The sequence below is a fragment of the Tamandua tetradactyla genome, chromosome 12, assembly GCF_023851605.1.
Source record: "Tamandua tetradactyla isolate mTamTet1 chromosome 12, mTamTet1.pri, whole genome shotgun sequence".
Lineage (NCBI taxonomy): Eukaryota > Metazoa > Chordata > Mammalia > Pilosa > Myrmecophagidae > Tamandua > Tamandua tetradactyla.
The window spans coordinates 98,193,427-98,214,139 of record NC_135338.1 but is presented as its reverse complement, the minus strand read 5'-3'; the positions used below and the strand labels follow the sequence as shown (position 1 = coordinate 98,214,139).

Genomic DNA, 20,713 nt, shown 5'->3' with positions numbered 1-20,713 from the left:
TGCATTCTCCAATCCACTGTAGCTTAAGTGTGATTCCTAAAATGCAAATCTTTTTTTTCCCCTAGTTTAAAACTACTCAAATTTTCCCAGTAGATGAAGTTCCAAACACCTTAGGATATGAGGTCTCTATCAAGGAGTTCCTATCCCTATGCCAGCCATCCTGGGCTGGATCAGCACATCTCTTCCTCCTTTGTTATTGTTATCATTATCCAGTAACAATTCAGAGCCCCAGTACAAAAGCCAGCTTTTTGTTCAGAGCCCTACTAATAAAGCCAGTTTTCTTTGGGGGGCTCTGAATACAAAGGGTCCCCTAAGTATTCCATATTTAAGCCTATAAAAAGCTTCAGTCAAAATCCTAAATAAATTGAAGGGCATACTGTGTTCATGTATTGGAAAACTAAATATAGTTAAGGTGTCAATTCTACCTAAATTGATTTACACATTCAATGCAATACCAATTAAAATCCCAAAAACTTACTTTTCAGAAATAGAAAAACCAATAACCAAATTTATCTGGAAAAGCAGGGTGCCCCAAAAAGCTACAAAGAAAAATGAAGTCAGAGGTCTCACGCTACCTGACTTTAAGGTGTATTACAAAGCTAAAGTGGTCAAAACAGGATGGTACTGGCATAAAGGTAGATATACTGACCAATGGAATCGAATAGAGTGTTCAGATATAGACCCTCTCATCTATGGACAACTGATCTTTGATAAGGCAGTCTAAGCCAACTCACCTGGGACAGGACAGTCTCTTCAATAAATGGTGCTTAGAAAACTGGATATCCACATGCAAAAGAATGAAAGGGGATCCATATCTCACACCCTATACAAAAATTAACTCAAAATGGATCAAAGACCTAAACATTAGCTCTAAGACCATAAAACTCTTAGAAGAAAATGTAGGGAAATATCTTATAAATCTTATAATAGGAGGCGGTTTCCTAGACCTTACATCCAAAGCACGAGCACTGAAGAAAGGAAGAAATGGGAATTCCTCAAAATTAAACACTTTTGTGCAACAAAAAACTTCATCAAGAAAGTAAAAAGATAGCCTACACAATGGGAGACAATATTTGGAAACAATGTATCAGATAAAGGTCTAGTACCCAGAATATATAAAGAGATCGTTCAACTCAACAACAAAGACAGACAACCCAATTACAAAATGGGCAAAAGACGTGAACAGACACTCCTCAGAAGAGGAAATACAAATGGCCAAAAGGCACATGAAAATCCCCTTCTTAAAGATTCACAAAACATCTAAATGGCTGAGAAGTAGCACCATAAAGAAAACCTATCCCCTTTAATTGTGGAAAAACTTATTTGGTCCAGTGAAGGCTTTCCTTTGAATATGAATCCTATCTAAGGGGAAACTGGGAAGAGCCTCACATTTGGGCTCATCATCTTGGGCACACATGCTATAATTAACGGTCACCTGCACTCCCTTCAGGGAACCAGCAAGCAAAAAGAAGTGATGTTTCTGGAGCTTGTATATGCAGAGCCTTGTAGAAAGAGACACTAAGCTTAATTGCCACAACTTGCTTTTTTCTTTCTTTGCTTTGTATATATATTATACAATTAAAAAAAATTTAAAAAAAACAAAACTTGAGGGTCACCAAAAAATTCTGATAGATTGTTAAAATGGTTTTTCTTATAAAGTGGGTATGGGTGCATATTCTGCCTAACTCCAATGAGACTTGATAACATCTTTTGGCTAGAAAATCTCTGACTAAAATTCTACATAAAAGCTTCATACAGGCATGGGATTAGGGAGTTGACTACCAGGGATCCAAGGCAGGGCCAGGACCCTCACCCTGGAAGAAAGAGAGAGCCCTCCCAGCCAACAGTTAACACCCATCTCACTGGGCTCCCAGAGCCCCCTATGACCCAACCCTGTGAGCAGGAATTCTCCTCCCCCAGGTATTTGGCGCAGGAGTGGTGGCAATGAAGATCATCTCTGCTGAGACCTAAATCCAAGGTTTCTTTGTTTTTGCTGTAGGACAACACAGGGAGAATGTTTTTGGTTTTTTTTTACATACAACTACCATCCTACAATACCACCTGTTGATACGCCATCTGGACGAAGGTGGAAAGTTCTGGAATAACAAGGGCAGAACAAAGTGATAAGACATAACTTGCCAAGACTGACTCAGATGGAGGTGGGAGAGCAAGGACTCAGCCCTGGCTTTTGTGAGAAACCTACCTCAAGGGGAGTTTGCAGTGTGCCTAGGAAAGACCTAAGAAGGGCTGAGGCTCAGGGATTCACCCATCACGGTGGTCACTGATTGGAGGGCAGCCACAGGTGTAAACCATCTCACGGCTCAGCTTCTGGAGTCTGACTGCCTGGGCTTCAATCCCGACTCCACCACTTATGAGCTGTCTGACCTTGGACAAGATCCTCAATCTCTGTCAGCCTCCATCTCTTCATTTGTTAAATAGGAGTATTAGGAGACCTGCACCTGTAGAGCTGTCAGGGCTCCTTGTTTTCACATGGACTGATACATGTGAAGAGCACTTATGTCAGGGATGGAGGCTGCAGGAAAATTCAAGATGGCCAGGGAGGTGAAAAATGTGACTTAACTAGGACATCTGGAACAAACCAGGGCAGAATTTGAGGGAGCGACAAAGAAATAAAAGTCAGTGATGGGGGTGAGCCATGGTGGCTCAGTGGCAGAATTCTCGCCTGCCATGCCGGAGACCCGGGTTCGACTTCCTGTGCCTGCCCATGCAAAAAAAAAAAGTCAGTGGCGTGCAAAGGGAGATCAACCAGAGAGGTGAAGGCAGGGCAAGTGGGACATGTATGCTGGTGGCATATAATAAACTAGCACTTTTCTTCGACTTGATTCTAATTGAAAAGTCTGTTCAGCCCATATTCTTTTAAATCAGGAGTGTTTAACTCTTACATACACTGTTATGAGTTGAATGTGTCACCCAAAAGAATATGTTGAAGTTCTAACACCTGGTACCTGAGAATGGTGGCCTCATTTGGAATTAGGGTCTTTATAGGTATATTCAATTTAAGATGAGGTCATACTGGATTAGGTGAGGCTGTAACCCAATGTGCCTGGTGTCCTCATAAGAAGAGGGCAGATCAGGGAAGGCCATGTGAAGACCGAGGCAGAGATTAGAGAAATGCATCTCCAAGGCAAGGAATGCCAAGAATGGCCAGCAAACACCAGAAGCTGAAAGAGGCCAGGAAGGACTCTCACCTACAGGTTTTGGAGGGAGCATGGCCCTGCTGACTCCTTGATTTCAGACTTCTAGCCTCCAGAACTATGAGACAATAAGTTTCTGTTGTTTGAAGTTACCCAGTTTGTGGTAGTTTGTTAGGGCAGTCCTGGGAAACTAAGATACACTCCTTTCTTAACAACAGGTTTGACATCCTAGAGGTAAATCCAAGAAGAAAGGTGAAAAGCTATAAATACATCATGAGGGCTCCTTCATTAGATTTATTCCAATGTACATCTCCTTTGAACAAAGCATTTATCAGTTCTTTATTCCTCCCTTTAGGCTGAGACAAATGAGGAGGTAGTAATGAAAATGCCCAAATGATCATTATGGACAGCGTCTGGAAAAGGTCTTAGGTGAGTTGGAAAACTAATCCTGCCACAAGGTTTACTGCTTCTCCTGAGTCACCAGAGCCACCAGGGCTGCCTGTACCTCTTCTGCCTGGGCTGGAGGCAGCAGACAGGCCTGAATGAGGGTCAGTGCAGTGGCCTCCGTCAGGCTGCTAAAGTCATGGGATGTTTTCACAGGCAGGTGTCCGGCCAGTTCACAGAGGGCAACATTGAAAGCCTCACCTTCCTTTATCCCAAAGCTTGACTTCCGGGCCCAGAGGATGACTCGGACCCCTGTGAGGGGTGAGGAAGGAGATGTCTTCCCAGGTGGGGCTCCCCGCGTCACAAACAAGTTATGTGCAATCTCATGGTCTATCAGATAGTCAGTGGCCTGACACACCCTTGTTATCAAGGATTCCAAGTCAGGCCCTGGCCCGCTGGCATAAAAGAGGAAGCCAGGAGCTGGGAGGGCCTGGAGCAGATGCAGAAGGCCCCGAGGGTCCAGGGGCTTGCTTGGCACCCTCTCCACGGGCAGTCGGTGGGCCAGGTAGTAGCCATGCAGATGGAGGTGGTTCACTGAGGCCAAGCCACCCAGGCTGTTGAAGCCAACACGGAAGCCTGGATGTGAGCTCAGCAGCACAGCCTCAACTCCTGCCCGCAGCACACCTGGTAGCAGGCGCTGAGGGAGCCCGTAGGTGGGCTCGGGCACTAGCAGCACATGGCCCCACTCCAGGGGGCTGACATTGATTATCACAAGGACGTCCTCTTGCTGGAGAGCACCAGGGAGATTAGGTTCCCGGTGCAAACGGAAGAGGACTTCTCCTGGCCGGATCTTATTGAAGTTAAACTGCTCAGGGTCAAATGCCTGCCGCACACTGCTGATATTCTGGGGGCACCTCCTCTGCACCCCTCGCTCCACATTGAGCTGAGCTACAAAGCCCACAGCACCAGGGAGGGTCCGGGTCTGCAGGTCCCTGAGGCGGTAACGGAGCAGTCCCAGCTCCATCCGCTGCTTCCAGGCAGAGCAGAGGGCAGCGTCGAAGCGCGAGAGGGGGAAAGATTCCAGGGTGCCCGACGCACTCCTTGGCCACTGAGTCCCTCCTGCCATGAGTTCCTCTTGCCCATAGATGAAGTCGGGAATGCCTCGTCCTTCCCACACCTTGCTGTCTGGAGGTAGCAAATAGGAAGTTTCATTTGTATCGTGTGGAATGGCCATGGAGCTGACCTGAAATGATCGTAAGAGGTGAAACATACATGAAGCTATCCCATTTCTAGAAGGTTTTTTTTTTTTCCAAATAACCTTTATTTTTTGTTCTGACTACAAAAGTAATATATGTCTTCAGTAAAATATTTAGAAAATACAAAAATTCGTCATAATTCCTTCACCTACATATAAGCATACATTTTGTGTGTTTTATGTATTTTTAAATTTTATTAATAAAACCAATCAACATACAATATAAACATTCTTTTTTTATCACATAGTGTACATTCATCATCATGATCATTTCTTAGAACATTTGCATCAATTCAGAAAAAGAAATAAAAAGAAAACAGAAAAAAATTCATACATACCATACCCCTTACCCCTCCCTCCCTTTCATTGATGACTAGCATTTCAATCTACTAAATTTATTTTAACATGTTCCCCCATTAGTTTGTTTTTAATCCATATGTTTTACTCATCTGTCCATAAGGTAGATAAAAGCATCAGACACAAGGTTTTCAAAATCACAGTCATGTTGAGCATACATTTTTACTGGCTTAAAAACATATTGTCTATTTTCTTGATAAAAATTACATATATATTGACTAAAGAAAAATTCTAATGGAAGAAAAAATAAAGATAAAATATAATCCTTCTTCCAACACCTAGGGGAAAATCATGATTTACATTTAGTTTCATTTTCATATATGGAGAGATCTTGATTTTTTAACCAATCTTCAATTGCTGCCAATTTCATACTATTATATACGATGTTGCAATGAACATCCTGTAAATCCATCTTTGTAAGCATTCTATTTTTTCTTTAGACTTCTGGGTCAGAGTAGGCTTAAGACTAAGGCTTTTGATATACACTTTGCCTTCCAGAAAACAGTTTCGGTGATTCAGTATATAAGAATGCTCTTTTGTGGAAACAGATTTTCTTGTGCTTTGTAGTGATTCCAAACAACTGTGTATAGAACCATTTGGACTGAGGATGGCCAATATGTGCCTGAATGCCCAGGGCCCATCCTTCAAGGAGGAAATGCGTGCCTGTACTCATCCCTTACTGGCCTCCTGGAGCAGACCCAGAAGTGCTGGGAAGAGAAACTGCTGTGGCCTACATGGGATTCAGAAGGAGGCATTACCTGAGTGGAGCTGCTTCAGTCCAAGTTTGGGTTCCCTCTGCTTTGCTGGTCCAGAAACTTCACTAATAAATCGGAAAGGAAACATAAAAGCATAGGGAAATGACATAACAAAAGTCAAAATGACCCACCCAATCAAGATGGCAGAGTGAAAAGCTCAAGGCTTCTCCTCCTATAGACGCTTAAAACAACCCACAAGAACTGGAAGAAATATCTTTCTTAAAGCTCCAGAAAACAATTAAAGGTTTGCAGAAATGGAGTGAGTGCCAAATTATATAAAAGGATACGCAAAAGTGGTTGCATCTTGTGGTGCCCTGACTGGCCCTCCCCAGCCCTCACTGGCTCACAGTGGAGCTGGCCTGGTCTCTCAGTGCAAGTTTTCTGGTCCTGGTTCCAGAAGGAACAGACTAATTGCATGTCTGGCACAATCTGACTGGTGGCAGCCTGAGAGACTGAACTGGGACAGTCTTGTAGGCTCCTTGTCTCAGAATCTGCCTTGTGTATAGACAGCAGCTCACAGAACTCTGCCACAGAAGGTTGCAGGAGAGCAGTCAAGTCATGTTTCCTGAGGCAAGAGATTGTTGACAGTAGGACCCACAGTGCAGTGTATGGGACCCTGATAAAACTGTCTCCTAGGGAAGAGGGGACATTTGAATCCCTGAAAAGGGGGGAATTCCTAGGACCACGTGCACATGTCCAAGCACATTCCAAGACAAATTCAGAGATTATGCAAGATCACAGAGACAGAAATTAAGAGTACAGGTTGCCCGGGCAGGGAGCAGGAGGAATGAAGAGTTAATGTATAATGGGTTTAAGGTTTTTGTTTAAAGAGACAGGAAGGTTTTAGCAATGGAAGGTGGGGAGGGTACTGCAACATTGTGTATGTGACTGATCTCACTGAACGGTATTCTTGAGAGTGGCTGAGATGGGAAAGTTTATACTGTATACCACACACACGAAAAGAACTAAAGAGACAATGGCAATTAAATGCAATACATGATCCTGGATGGGATCTAACAAGGGAGGAGAAAACACCCAAAAGGACATTACTGGAGCGTATGAAAAAATTGAAATACAGACTGTAAGCTTCATATCAATGTTAAATATCTTTAACAAGATGACTGCACGTAAAGTAGACACATAAGTGAATATCTTTGTTCTTAGGAAGTCTTCATGGCAGTATTAAGTGTTCAAGAAGCATGATGTGTACCTACACTCAAGTGTTCAGAAAATGGATTGAAAGATAGACAGACAGACATATAGATAGATAGAATGACATGGCAAATTTGACAAATGTTATAACTGAGGATACACTAGCAGATAAGATGGGCAAGATCACTATCCTCATGGAACCTAAATCTTGTGGTGAAGTCAGACAATAAACAAGAATACATAAATTAACTACCCACTATGATAAGCACTCTAGAGGGAACAATTTATACAATCAAGTATAAGAGATGGGGATCAGGGTATCCTACTTCAAATAACAGGGCAGGGTAGGGCTCTTTGAGATGGGCACTGAGGTGAGACATAACATTTCCAGCCGGGGGTTAGATGAGCTGACCTATGACCAAGGACTCAGGACCAAGATGACACAGAGAGGCTAAAAACATGAGCAAAGATACACCAACTAAACAAGCATAAATAGAAAGTGGGTATAGTCATATAAATATTGAAGTCAACCAGGAAGCAAAAAGTATTACCTAGTAATAAAAAGGGGGCATTTAAAAAATAGTGATAAATCAGTTGTGACCACATAATGGGAATGAACCTTCATAGGAAAACCAGGAGAAAGGGAACACTGGTGGCGTGTCTACTTGTACCAGGGAGGGGCTGGGTGTTTTCCAAATCCACTCAGGTAACTCTCCTAACTAGCCTGTGAGGTGGATTTCATCAGGCTAGGAGAACGGAAACAGATCAGGTTTTAGAGGTTCACAAGTTGTCGTTTGGATGGCTCTGCCATTCAATAGTTTGGGACCTGGAGGCGTTCGAATAAAGTCCAAATCTTCACCATACTGTTTGGGGTCTCAGGGCATTCCCTCTCTCACCTCATCTCATACCACTTGTGCTGGCTGAAGCTGTATGTATTCCAGAAAAACATGTTATTAAATTTAATACTTTCCCATGGGTATGAACCCATTGCAGGTAAGATCTTTTGATGAGGCTACTTAAGTTAATGTGTGGCCCACTTCAACCAGGATGGGTTTCAATCCTATTACTGGAGTCCTTTATAAGTAGAATGAAATTCAGACACAGAGGAAAAAACACAGGAAGCAAGATGCTGCATCGATGGAACCGAACAGAAGGGAGAGGCCAGGAGATGCCACCATGTGCCTTGGCCTGTGACAGAAGAGCCCAGGCTCACGGGCAGCTGGGCCAGAACACCACAACCTTCAGGGAGAAAGCTTCACAGTGTTGATGCTTTGATTTGGACTTTCTTTTAGCCTCAAAATTGTAAGCTAATAAATTCGCATTGTTTAAGCCACCCCACTACATGGTATTGGCAGCCAAGGAAACTAAAACACTCCCCTCCCTCTTGCCCACTCTACTCCGCACTCTTACTAAGCTGATTCCTGCCCGGGGCCTTGGTGCTTTCTGTCTTTCCACCTAAAATACCCTTTCCCCAGTTTCTGTCACATGGCTGGCTCCTCCAGGTCTCAGATACACGACACCTCAGAAAACATATAACCAATATGTCTAATGTTCCAAGGAAAACAAGAAGAAAGAATAGTATTACAAGCAGGAAGAAAAAAAGTCTTAGAAAACAAGGAAAAAAGTGGAATTCTTTCACAAGCCCAAGCCCAAGAGTTGGTACTCTAACAAAAATATAACCAATAAACCTTTGAAAAGTTTAACCAAGAAACATGACAAAACATTTACAACAAATCAGTTTCTCAAAGTATAACAGTAACTCAGATTTATCACCGTATCAGGAGTTGATCAGGCGCAGGAAGGAATAACATGCTACTCAGATTCACCAGGGACTGCCGAGGGATCCAGAATATCTATTTAATAATTTACAATGAAAAACATGCCACATGGCACGAACATTCTAGTTGGTTCATACATTCTCTCCTCTGTACAAAAATCTACCAAGAAGCAAAAAGTTATAAACAGACATCTGTTCAGTGAAGGATTCGAGCCAAGCGAGGATGCTCCAGATCATCGCCTGCCACCACGCCATAAAGCCACATCACACATCTTCACCAGAAAGGGACAGAGACCCACCATGAGTCTAGCTCTTTCCCATGGCTGGTCACCACTCACACTCCTCAGTCACAATGACAAAGTTTTGCTCTTTGCTTCCCCTTTTACCATATGAAGACTATCCCTTTTCTAAAGAAAGAGCCTTCTGTCAGAAACAAATAATCAGATTGTATCTTCCTGTAACAATGCCCCTTTCACCTTAATTGGTTTTGATGTTCCCAAAGATTTGCAACCTCCCACCTCTACAACTGTGGGACTCATTATGTGTTGACATAGTGAGTCTTCTAGAGTCATTCTCAGATATCTGCGTTATTACTAGTTCTGGGAACACCTCAGTCACTTGGCAAACATTTACTAAACAACTGCCACATATCAGGTCCTGGGAATGATGGTTCTCATAGGCCCTTGTTTGCAGTTTAGTAGGGAAATAGACATTAATCTGATTATCACCTAATCGAATATAATTTGCAAACATGATACATGGCATCAAGGACAAGGACAGGGACAGGGTACTCTCTGCAACTATCAATTAGATTCCTAATCTAGTCTAGGGAACCGGAGGAGAAATAAAATGCTTAAACTGAAGGATGAATACGAATGGCTAAGAGTTAAGGAGAGGGGAAAAGGGTCTGGGAAGAAAACTTTCCAGGCAAAGGAGAACTGAATGTGCAAAGATCGGAGTCAGCAGATAAAAGCCAGGAAGAGGGAGAACCCACTGTGCCTGTAACACAGCCTAGTGGAGAGGGCAGAAAGAGGCAGAATTCAGGTTACGGAGGGCCAGGATTTGAGGGTTTTAACCATTTAATGGTTTTAAACTGAGATGGACATGTTCAGGTTTCGGTTTTACAAGGATCATGGACGACAATGAATGAGACAAAAAAGTCCACCTCCACTTCCTCCTCCTCCCAGCACCTTAGAATCCTCACCCTTGGGATCGGTGTAGGTTCGTCTGTTCATTCATTCATTCATTTATTCATGCACTAAGTATTTATCGAGCGCCTACTATGTGCCAACCCTCGGGACTGAGGGGGTATCACTGCAAACAGGTCAGCCTCGGTGCCGACGGCCGGGCGGCTCGGCCCGGGGTGGGCTACGCTCAGAAGGCGCATCCCCTGGAACCTGGAGAGCCGTGGAAGGCGCCCTGTCACCACTTTCTAGATGCCGGAGACTGGACACGTCTCCGAAGGCCTCTGGACCTCCGCATTTCCTCATGTGTGAAGTAGGAGCCTACCTCGCAGAGCAGTTGTAAGAAATGGAGGTAACTGTGCCCGGGCCTTGGCATTCAGCGGGCCCTCGGGAAACGGCCGCAAGGCCAGGGCTGCTCCAGGAAGCCTGGCATGGGGCTGCAAAACGTGCAGCGAGCACCGGGGACAATGCCTGGATGGCGCTCGCCGGGCAGCCGGCTCCGGCCACTTCATGAGTCTCCAGGGACGCCCCGGATGCCCTTGGCAGGAGCCGGCTGAGAGCAGGAGGCGCCTCCCCGCACCTCCCTTGGCCGCAGCTTCCAGCCCGCGAGCCGACGCAACGCCCGCCTGCGCAGCCCGCACGCACGCACGCACGCACGCACGCGGCGCGTCCCGCCCACCAGGAGGCGGGGCCTGAGGCCTGGGCCCCGCCCCAGAGCGTCCGGCCCCGCCCGGGTCCCGCCTCCGGCTCGCCCGGAAAAGCCTGGAGCCCCGGGGCTGCCAAGCTACCGGCCCGGAGCGCCCGGACGCCTGAGGGGGGTAGCGGTTGCCGCGGGGACGGCGCGGGGACGCGGCTGGAGGGCGGAAGTGAGAGAGTTGCCGGCGCCCCGGGCCGAGTCGGCGGAGCTGCGCGCGCGGCCATGGGGGGCTCGGGCAGTCGCCTGTCCAAGGACCTGCTGGCCGAGTACCAGGTGCGCGGGACGCGGGCCCCGGGAGTCGCGCGCCGCCCCCCTCCGGGCCGGGCTCGGGCGGCCGCTGACCCCTCTGTGGCCTTGCTTTCCAGGACTTGACGTTCCTGACCAAGCAGGAGATCCTCCTGTAAGTGCGGCCCTGACCCCCGCTTCCGGCTCGGGGGCGCAGCTTTATGGACGGGCGAAAGGAGGCCCCGAGGGAGGGGGCAGCGGCCGGCCCGAAGGCGGCAGCGCGGCCGGAGCGGGAGCCCAGGGCCCCGGGCCCCGAGTCTCGGGCCCCCGGCTCCCGCCCCGAGCAACGCCTTGCCCCGGGCTCGCCTCCCGGTCCGGCCGGGGCCTGGGTCGTGCACCGCGGGGCCGCCGCGCCGCCTCCGGGGAGGGTGCGCGCCCTTTGACCCTGCGCCCCGCTGCGGAGTGCACCCGACCCCCGCGCTCCGGGTCCCTGGCGTCTCGCGGCCGACTGTGCCCGCTAACAAAACCGGAGAAGCCTCAGGAGGCCGTGGCTCTTCCGCGCCTGCCCCAGCTTTGCCCGAGTTACATAGTAACCGTTAACGCTTACATTACCTACTTTAGTCCTCCCAGGGGAGGTGCAGACAGGGACACAGGCTCAGAGAAGTTTTCTAACTTGCCTGAGACTACACTGAGGATTCGACTTCAGTCTGGAGCCCTGTTTTCTAGCTTTGTGCTGGCTTTAATGGGGGCCAGGGCACGTGAGTGATGAGATGCCTGGGGTTCCCTTGGCAAAGCTGATCCCAGTGGGAAGGAGATGGGGCTGAGGAGGAGCTGGTTCAGGATAGGTGCAGGAAAGAAGGAGGTCAGGCGCCAGAGGTCCTAGAGCCACTTTCTGGCTCCTTCCCCACCCTCCCCATCCCACAGGAATCTCTAGAGCCCGTGCCCAGCATCGTGCCTGGCCCACAGAAGGCCCTCAGGAAATACCCATGTCAAAGATGGGCACCAGCTTGTACAAGACCTGCCCAGCATGGTGCCTGAACCGCCTCGTCATGTGTGTCCCTTTGGCTTACCATGGCTTGATGACTCTCAGAAGTTCTCTGTATGTCACTTAACTCTACCTGGTTTACAGTCGGAACCAAGGCAAGGAGTAGGAACCTGATACACACAGAAAGGCTGCAACTGTCTGAAAGAGCTAACAACCTCCCTTCTCTCCAGCAGAGCCCACAGACGCTTTTGTGAGCTGCTTCCCCCAGGGCATCGGAGCGTGGAGGCATCACTGCAGGCCCAAGTGCCCTTCCAGGAGATCCTCAGTCTTCCAGAGCTCAAGGTGCAGCCTCCTTCCCCTCCACACACACATACACACACACCAGCCCGTCTGCTAAACTCCCTCTTTCCTACCACTTTCTTCCAGATCACTGCCCCCCATTCTGTTTAGCCCAACATTTCTTTCTCTGTTTAGCCCAAATTTCCTAGGGCAAGGACTTTACCACATCACCTGGTAGAAGTCTTTAGAATAGTGTTTTTCACCCTCGGATTTTAGGACATATTCTGAAAGGTTCAAAGAAGTTTTGTCCTTTAAGTGGAGACAAGTTACCTTATTAAAGTTTGAGAAACGCTATGCAGAACTGATTGCCACTCCATAGGGCTGCTGTGAAAATTACTAGGCAAAGGGCCTGGTCCAGTGACGCAAACACAGTAGGTATTGAATTAAATGTTTTTTTTAAAAAAACAGCCCATGACTGATGCCCCGATGAAACCCAGAGTGACTTGATCAATGAGTGGAAAAGTATTTGCAAAGTCCCCTTTGGGGAATGGTGAGCACGGGGGAAAATTCAACTTCCCCAAGTTGAATTCTTGAAATTCTCACAAGCAGTGTGGACAACCAAAGCTATAGGCTGAGTCCTCAGTCTTGGGGGTTGTTCATATGAAACTTAACCCCACAAAGGATAGGTCAAGTCTACTTAAAAATTAGGCCTAAGAGTCACCCCCAAGAGAACCTCTTTTGTTGCTCAGATGTGGCCTTTCTCTCCAGCCAACACAACAAGCAAACTCACTACCCTCCCCCTGTCTATGTGGGACATGACTCCCAGGGATGTGGACATTCCTGGCAACGTGGGCCAGATATCTTAGAATGAGCTGAGAAGGGATTGAGAAAAACCCTAGAATGAGCTGAGACTCAGCATCAGGGATTGATGACCAAAAGGGGGAAGAGTGAAATGAGACGAAATGTCAATGGCTGAGAGATTCCTTATCCTGGAGGTTATTCTTACGCATTAAGTAGATATCACCTTGTTATCCAAGATGTAATGAAGAGGCTGGAGGGAACTGCCTGAAAATGTAGAGCTGTGTTCTAGTAGCCATGTTTCTTGATGATGATTGAATAATGATACAGCTTTCACAGTGTGACTGTGTGATTGTGAAAACCTTGTGTCTGATGCTCCTTTTATCTACCTTGTCAACAGACAAGTGGAACATATGGAATAAAAATAAATAATAGGGGGAACAAATGCTAAAATAAATTTAGTTTGAAATGCTAGTGGTCAATGAAAGGGAAGGGTAAGGGGTATGGTATGATTAAATTTTTTTTTCTGTTTTCATTTTATTTCTTTTTCTGAATAGATACAAATGTTCCAGGAAATGATCATGATGATGAATATGCAACTAAGTGATGATATTGTGAATTACTGATTATATATGTAGAACGGAATGATCAAAATAGGAATGTTTGCATTTGTTATGTGTTTTTTCGTATTTAAAAAAATAAAATAATAATTTTTTTTAAAAAATAGGAAGATTATGTGGATTATCCAGATGGCCCCATTGTAATCACAAGGGTCCTTAAATGTGGAAGAGTGAAGCAAAAGATGAGGTCAGAGTGATTTGTTGGGAGAAGCACTCAACCTACTATTGTTGGCTTTGAAGATGGAAGAAGGAAGAAGGAATGCAGGGGTCTCCTAAAAACTGGAAAAGGCAAAGAAACAGATTGTCCCTTAGAGTTTACAGAAAGGAACCCAGACCTGTAGACCCCTTGATTCCAACCTGTGATGTAACAGAGAAATTAAGAATTAACAGTTGGTTATTTGCTTGAATCGTTTTGTATGAATCATTACACAGATGTTTTTCTTTCTATTTTGTAGCTTAGGCAGAAGTGAATACCTAAAATTACTGAAATTCACCTGGTCTCATCCCTATGCGTAGTTACCGTTGTAATCACTGGTCTAGTCAAGTCTCAGCCTTGTGTATACCTACTGTAATGGTAACAACTCCAAACCCCATCTTTGAATCCATAAAGATCCTGAATTCCTTAGACTCAGGGGCTGAATTCCTTAGCATTTGGGGCTGAAAGGCCATCTGATCTCCTGCTTTGAGAGCAATAAATTCTTTCTCTCTTTGAAACCTTAGGGTCATAGATTGGCTATAATGCACCTTGGGAAGAGAACCCTGCATCTGTTGAGTATCAGTAAGATCTGTGCTGGACTTACAACCTCCAAAATTGGAAGATTTGTGTTACTTTAAGCCACTAAGTTTATAGCAATTATTATAGCAGCACTAGAAAACTAATATAGAGCCCTTCCCAAATTGCAGATCTGAAAGTAAAATAAATTATTGCTGTTGTTTTAAGCCTTTAAATTTGGGGGTGGTTTGTGGTAGATAACCAGAACAAGAAAAGTAAGGCTCAAGGTAATTAAATAATTTCTATAAGTGGCCCAACCAAGTTTAATCACTGGTCCTAACGTTGCATGTTTATCTCTTTTTTTTTTCACTATGAAAATTTTCAGCTATATCCACTGCCAAAATTTCACCAGCCATTTCCAACTCCAGACTCCCTGGTACCTTACTTCTCTGCCTGCCAATCTCTGAATCTGTTCTCCTAGTGATTTCAGGTGCTGTCCCTGTGCCAACCGCAGAGCGTCCTTTCTCATCCTCAGCATTTAACATTGGTGACCATCACTTCTCCTTCTCCGAGAGGAGGGTCTTACACACACCATGACTTCACACATAACATACTTAAATCCAAACATACCGTTTCTTAAAAATTATTATTATTTAAAAAGTGAATAGTATGTAAGAGAAAAATTATACTTCTTTGTAGGTTGATAGAGATTTTTATGAATAATAATAAAACCAATCTGTGGATGAAAAAAAAAAAGCAGCCCATGTTGCATCCTGCGCTTAGGATGCCTTCCTCCTCCTTCCCTGCCTCTATTAAGAGTTGTACATGACCTGCCTTTGGGTTAAACACACTCAGGAAGCAGTCCCTGTCTCTTCCCCAGCTTGCCCGCACAGCTCTCCATGCTGGCCGCAAAGCACTGGTCATTCCCTCACAAGCACAGGCTCCCTGTGGTGGGGACTATGACCGGCTTCTCTGAGTCCCCGGTCGGTCGGGTTTGAGTGTGTGCCCAGGCTGCCTCCTGGGTTATGGCGTTCACGGAAGGCTTTCTCCCCTAGGCCAACCCCTTCAAGGAGCGAATCTGCAAGGTCTTCTCCACGTCCCCAAACAGAGACAGTCTGAGCTTCGAGGACTTCCTGGACCTCCTCAGCGTGTTCAGCGACACGGCAACCCCAGACATCAAGTCCCACTATGCCTTCCGCATCTTCGGTAAGGACCAGTAGGAGCTTGGGGGGATGCCACCCCTTCCCACAAAGCTTTTGTGTGGGGGGTATGGCTTGGAAAATAGGGGCCACTTGAAGAGCTTCGGCGCGCCTCCCGACCGTGTCCTGTTTGGCTTCCTGTGCCTGCTCTCCAGACTTTGATGAGGACGGAACCTTGAACAGGGAGGACCTGAGCCGGCTTGTGAACTGCCTGACGGGGGAGGGGGAGGACACACAGCTCAGCGCCTCAGAGATGAAGCAGCTCATCGATAACGTGAGCAGCCGGTCGAGGCCAGGCAGAGGGGCAGGTGGGAAGGGCAGGGGCTCTGGCCTGAAGCTCTCACGCTTCCAAGCAGATCCTGGAAGAGTCCGACATTGATCGGGACGGGACCATCAACCTCTCCGAGTTCCAGCACGTCATCTCCCGCTCACCAGACTTTGCCAGGTATGGCAGTGGCCCCCCAACCTCCCGTCTACCCACAGGTCGCCATCTGCTGCAGCAGGCCTAGGGTGTTATTCGGGAGGTGGGCTCAGGGCCCACAAAAGCCCTCTGCTCCCTCTGCATGTCTTAGCGCAGCGTTAAGTCATGGGACGAACCTGTCCACGGCAGGGTCTCAGGGAGAGGTGGGTAAGCTTGGGTTTAGTTCCTACCCATCTTTTCCAGCAGAAAACCCAATCTACTGTTTTCTCATTCAGCTCTTTTAAGATTGTCCTGTGACAGGAGCCACTGCATATGGTCCCAGCACCCTGTCCAAGAACCTTTCCACTGCTGAGCTGTGGCCAAGGTCATGCCTGTGTCGTCAGGGCCGGCCCAGCTGGCCCAGCCTGGAGCTGGCACTGCGGTCTCGCCCCTGGAACAAGAGGGCCCTCTGTGGCAGGGCTGTCCCCTTCTCACTGCCATTGGCCTTACTCTGTTTGTTTCTACTAATCAGTAATAAAGGTTGAGATGTTTTGATTGAATGTGAGATCAAATGATAAGGGATAAGGAAGGTAGGGACTTCTAGGAAACTTTGCTCATACAAGGAGTGAGCACGGTCTAAGGGTCAGTCCCCCACCCCCGTGAGGGTATGATTAAAGGGATGGCATATGGAATGGAATTCTGAATCCTGATTGTGGGGGAGGTTACATGAATTTCTACATGTGTTAAAGTTTATAGAACTTTATACCAAAAGAAAAAAATTATTTTAGTATATAATTGATAAAATAATTTTTTTTTTTAAGATAAAAAGACCCAGCCCCGTCCCTTCACCCCTGCCCAACTGAAGGATGGGGAGTAAAGGGCTGGAGGTCACTGAATGACTCCCTGGGTCCCAGCCCTGCTACAGCCCCGCCCCCCGCCCCACAATGGATTAAATTCCCACCTAAGGAGTCAGGCCGGGAGGTCAGATGGCCAAGCCAGTCAGTCTGTGGCTCATGACCCCCAGGAAAGAGGCTGGAACCCCAGGATTTAGAGCCAGACCCACGGACCAGTCAAGATGCAGTGGTCCTTTAAGAGGAAGAGCCATGATTAGATTCCAATTCTTCTGATTTTATTAAAAAAAAAAAAAAAAAAAAAAGTAAAGTGCATCTTATTAAAAAAAAAACAATATAAAATCCATGTAAATTCAGGGCTCCTGTGCTGGGCAGTGTCAGTATCTCTTAGGGTGGAGGTGGTGCCAAGGGGTGAGGGTGAAGAGGGTCTGGGGAGAGGAAAGGGCACTGAAGATGGGGTTGGGTGGACATGGGGAGGCTGTAGTGGGCTGGAGGAAGCAGCCACATGCCCTGCCTTGGACTCCGGGAGCGAGGGGGTAGAGGGCTGGGGAGAGCATGGCACTGTGAACCCCCTTCTGGTGGGGGGGGGGCACAGCCTGATACAGGCTGGAATGATCAGGGGCGGGTCCAAGCCCAGGCCTGGGGGGGCCGCAGTGCCAGCCGTGCCCTCTACCCCCTGAGCTGCAGTAATGATGGCAACGATGGCACCATCAGCTGGCAAGGCAGGGCCCCAGAACACCTGAGAGACCCGAGCCGGCCCTGGCTCTGCATGAGAAGGGTGGCCTGTGGCAGTAGGATAAGGCAGAGGTGAAGGATTTCCAACTCTGTCTCCAAGAACCACTTAAGGAAAGTCCCCAGTGTGCCCATGAGTGGCTGGGAGGCCCATGTCCTGGGGCGGCTGCCCAAGGGGCATTCTTTGCTGCCTCTCACCGTCACTCTTGTTTCACATTCTCAGTTGTGTTTTGAAGCAAAGGGCTCAGTTTACCTAGGGAGCGCTATCCTGCCCACTTGGCAGCCCCACTGGGCCCTGGAAGGTGGGCCCCTTGTTCAGGCAGGATCCCAGGGCTGTGGCCGTGGGGATTGTCAGGGCCTCCTCTTGGCTGGCGAGCAGCAGTCCAGGTGGCTCTGTTGCTCCCAGCATCAGGGCTGCATCTGACAAGAAGCACAGGTCCAGTGGCCCCACTGAGCACCCACTGCCCTGTGGTCAGGGTGGCCTCCTCTGGGGATCTGCTCTCATACCACAGAGTCCCGAATCTCAGAGCCCAGGCGGACCCGGGGCCGGGGACACACGGGGGAGACCTCCACATAGCTGTCCTGGATGCTGAGCGGCCTCTTCTCTGACTCAGTGAAGATCCGGGGCCCTGGGGAGTTATCGGACAGGGCCTGGTAGCCTCGGTGGTCGAGGGGGATGCTAGGGGGGCCAACGCCATTGAGCGGCCGGGTCTCGGGCTGCAGGGCCACAGGACGGGTCCTGGGGTGCACGCTGGCACGCTCCCCCTGCTTCAGGAAGACTTTCATGCCATTCCGGTGCCGGTAGAGGAAAAAGAATGTCAGAAGCACCACGGTGAGCCCGAAAAGCACGCACATGACCACGAACTCATTCCAGTAGGACTTGCTGGCACTCCGGCTGGACTTGCCACCAGCAGGCGCGCTCACACGCGATGTGTTGATGATGACAGGTACGCTACCGCCCCGGTCTGCTCTGTCTACTATCTCGTCCTCTACCACCTCAGCGCAGTAGCTGGCCACCAGCTGCCGGATGCCGTCCTCCAGGGACCAGCACTGGAACAACCCCAGCCTCCGCTGGCTGCCAACCAGCAGCAGGTCCCCCGTGGGCAGCACGCGGCAGGTAGCCGAGGTGTTGACGGGGGCTCCGTCGTGCAGCCAGAGCCGGCTTGCGAGGTTGGAGAGGAGCGGGCAGGCCAAGGTGTTCACAGTGTTGGGCTGGAAGTGGACCTGCTCACACAGCTTCTCCCCTACTGACAGATGCAGACTGGGATGAAGGCGGCTGGTGCCCACCCTGGGCCCTGCTGTCAGTGGAGGGATGAGGCTGGGAGGGAGGGCCCGGAGGGCCTGCCCCCAGGCCTCTGCTCCACCCCTTCACGGGCATCTTACCTGTTGGTACAAAAGACCGGGGCCTAGCCGAGGAAGTGTTGCACAGGTCCTTGGCACTGGTTCCCTCGATGTCCTGGACCCACGGCCTAAGGGCCAGAGAAAGACTGGAATAAGGCAAGAAGCCCCCACAGTGCCCAGTCCCTCGGCCTCATATGGGGTGGGCACTCATACAACCCTGCAAGGGGCTTCCCGGGCTGATCGCCCACCCTGCAGGGTTTAACTCTCTAGTAGCTCTGCATTGCTGATTTCAAATAAAGTCACTATAATATTTCTCTTAACTACAAAAGCAGTATCTGTTCTTAGAAAAAGCCTGGAAGGCTTGAAAGATCTCTATGTTCATTTCTGTCTCTCTCTTTAGCAATGCATGTGCATTGATCTGTTTAATAAAAAAATGCTACAGAAGAAAAGTAATTCTGGATACATACAGAAATGTTGGAAAACTCAACTAAACATAAAGGATAAAAAGACACTTTGCAATGACCATGATAATCAATCTGTGTCGTATCCCTTAAGATGTGTGCGTATGTATACTCACACATTTTTTTTTTGTTTTTTTTGGAGGGGAGGTGCATGGGCCGGGAATCGAGCCCAGGTCTCCTGCATGGCAGGTGAGCATCCCCCACCGAACCACTGTGCAACCCCCACAGGGTTTTCTGAAACACACAACTGGTACTAGATATATCCTTATGTGAAGCAAGAACACTCCAAAGATCCCATTTTTATTTAAAATACATGTGTTTTTATACATTTTACACAGAAGGAGAAAAATCTGGGAGGACGTATATCAGAATCTCACAGTGATTTTTCTCTAGGCAGTAGCATTAGGACTGATTTTTATTTTCTTATATATTTTCTCAGTTTTCTACATAACCATTTTATAGTCCAAATAGGTTATTGTGAAAACAATATCTAATGGTCTCAGTCATGCACTATTCTGAAGCCCTTATTTTTTTTTGTTACTTAGACACAGTCACATATTGGTGCATATTCTCCTGCAAGGCTTTTCAGAACCCGTGGCATTTCATACTTTCCCTTTCCATGTCCCCATTTTACAGATGGGTAAGGCAAATGGGAAGTTTCACTGGTGGTGATGTTGTGCCGCCCTCGGCATGAGCTACTACCCTTTGGAGAGTAAGAGGAAGAGCTCATGAACTATGCCAAGGCGGGGCATGGAATGGAGGTCTGGAAGGACCCTGGCGAGGGTCAGGGAAGACATCTGAGGCCACATGCAGGGGGATGGGTGGGCGGGGAGGGGCCCTGGGGAGCTCTCACCTGGTGGCCAGCTCAGGCTGGTAGAGGCTGACGTGGGTGCAGCTGGAGCCGCTCCAGGCGCAGTAGGGGTCCCGGGCGAGGAGGCAGTCCCCACAGCTCCGGTACAAGCTGCAGTTGGCCACAGGCACCTGGATGATGCCCGAGTAGGAGGCTGCATACAGCAGGCCCTGCAGAGCCAGACCCAGCGTCTAAGTCCCATGCTTACCAGAGCCAGCAGCCCGGGGGGGGGCACCTCTCCCACCCCCAGCACCCCACTTTCTGATAGCCCGTGTCAGGTGCAAGGCCCGGAGCCCGTGTCTTCCATCTTGCTGGGGCCAGCCAGGAAACGCAGGGTGGGACAGCCTGGTAGTAACCGAGGGGCACCCTCCCGGTGTGTCGCCTGGCCCCCACCCAAACCCACTCACCCCCCTGGCGTCCAGAAGCAGGTTCTGCACGGGCTGTCCTGGTAGGAAGATCTGGAGTTCCTCAATGATGTGCACCGTGGCACCCACGCCCACGGCCTTGTGCAGCCGGCCATCACCTGGACACGGACAGACTCAGC

At 48.4% G+C, this 20,713-nt stretch overlaps 3 protein-coding genes across 8 annotated transcripts in view; 1 reads left to right on the top strand and 2 right to left on the bottom strand.

The window, feature by feature from the left end:
- Nucleotides 1-3,436: 3,436 nt before the first annotated feature.
- On the bottom strand, nucleotides 3,437-10,633 carry GDPGP1 (GDP-D-glucose phosphorylase 1). 5 transcript variants are annotated; one of them, XM_077124221.1, is made up of 3 exons: nucleotides 10,345-10,633; nucleotides 5,910-5,971; nucleotides 3,437-4,782 (listed from the first exon to the last, which is right to left on the bottom strand). In XM_077124221.1, exon 3 carries the CDS (start codon nucleotides 4,771-4,773, stop codon nucleotides 3,616-3,618), a length of 1,158 nt encoding a protein of 385 aa, XP_076980336.1. In that variant the 5' UTR covers nucleotides 4,774-4,782; nucleotides 5,910-5,971; nucleotides 10,345-10,633; the 3' UTR covers nucleotides 3,437-3,615. The 5 variants fall into 5 exon arrangements, with proteins under 5 accessions (XP_076980336.1, XP_076980335.1, XP_076980337.1 ...); XM_077124220.1 differs by lacking the exon at nucleotides 10,345-10,633 and adding an exon at nucleotides 10,040-10,268 and having other exon boundaries at nucleotides 3,437-4,724; XM_077124222.1 differs by lacking the exon at nucleotides 10,345-10,633 and adding an exon at nucleotides 10,040-10,061.
- A 193-nt stretch (nucleotides 10,634-10,826) lies between these two features.
- CIB1 (calcium and integrin binding 1) lies at nucleotides 10,827-16,494 on the top strand. 2 transcript variants are annotated; one of them, XM_077124208.1, is made up of 7 exons: nucleotides 10,827-10,989; nucleotides 11,082-11,116; nucleotides 12,160-12,268; nucleotides 15,391-15,541; nucleotides 15,690-15,808; nucleotides 15,891-15,979; nucleotides 16,231-16,494. In XM_077124208.1, exons 1-7 carry the CDS (start codon nucleotides 10,939-10,941, stop codon nucleotides 16,250-16,252), a joined length of 576 nt encoding a protein of 191 aa, XP_076980323.1. In that variant the 5' UTR covers nucleotides 10,827-10,938; the 3' UTR covers nucleotides 16,253-16,494. The 2 variants fall into 2 exon arrangements, with proteins under 2 accessions (XP_076980323.1, XP_076980322.1); XM_077124207.1 differs by having other exon boundaries at nucleotides 12,157-12,268.
- A 578-nt stretch (nucleotides 16,495-17,072) lies between these two features.
- SEMA4B (semaphorin 4B) overlaps nucleotides 17,073-20,713 on the bottom strand; it is a 29,615-nt gene continuing 25,974 nt past the window's right edge. The window contains exons 12-15 of the mRNA XM_077124206.1: nucleotides 20,577-20,692; nucleotides 20,173-20,339; nucleotides 18,901-18,986; nucleotides 17,073-18,761 (exon numbers count right to left, since the gene is read on the bottom strand). Of these exons, the coding sequence (XP_076980321.1) occupies nucleotides 18,019-18,761; nucleotides 18,901-18,986; nucleotides 20,173-20,339; nucleotides 20,577-20,692 (1,112 nt within the window). The 3' untranslated portion in view covers nucleotides 17,073-18,018. The remainder of the gene's footprint in view (nucleotides 18,762-18,900; nucleotides 18,987-20,172; nucleotides 20,340-20,576; nucleotides 20,693-20,713) is intronic.

Excerpts from the sequence above, each read along its gene's own strand:
- GDPGP1 (XM_077124219.1), bottom strand. The coding sequence starts at position 7,443 with ATGTTATGTCTCACCTCAGTGCCCATCTCAAAGAGCCCTACCCTGCCC. Across the intron at positions 5,972-7,384 it reads ACCCTGCCCTGTTATTTGAA|TGAAGTTTCTGGACCAGCAA; the intron begins GTAGGATACCCT and ends CCGATTTATTAG. Across the intron at positions 4,725-5,909 it reads ACTGAAGCAGCTCCACTCAG|ACAGCAAGGTGTGGGAAGGA; the intron begins GTAATGCCTCCT and ends TGCTACCTCCAG.
- CIB1 (XM_077124207.1), top strand. The coding sequence starts at position 10,939 with ATGGGGGGCTCGGGCAGTCGCCTGTCCAAGGACCTGCTGGCCGAGTAC. Across the intron at positions 10,990-11,081 it reads ACCTGCTGGCCGAGTACCAG|GACTTGACGTTCCTGACCAA; the intron begins GTGCGCGGGACG and ends CTTGCTTTCCAG. Across the intron at positions 15,542-15,689 it reads CTATGCCTTCCGCATCTTCG|ACTTTGATGAGGACGGAACC; the intron begins GTAAGGACCAGT and ends CCTGCTCTCCAG.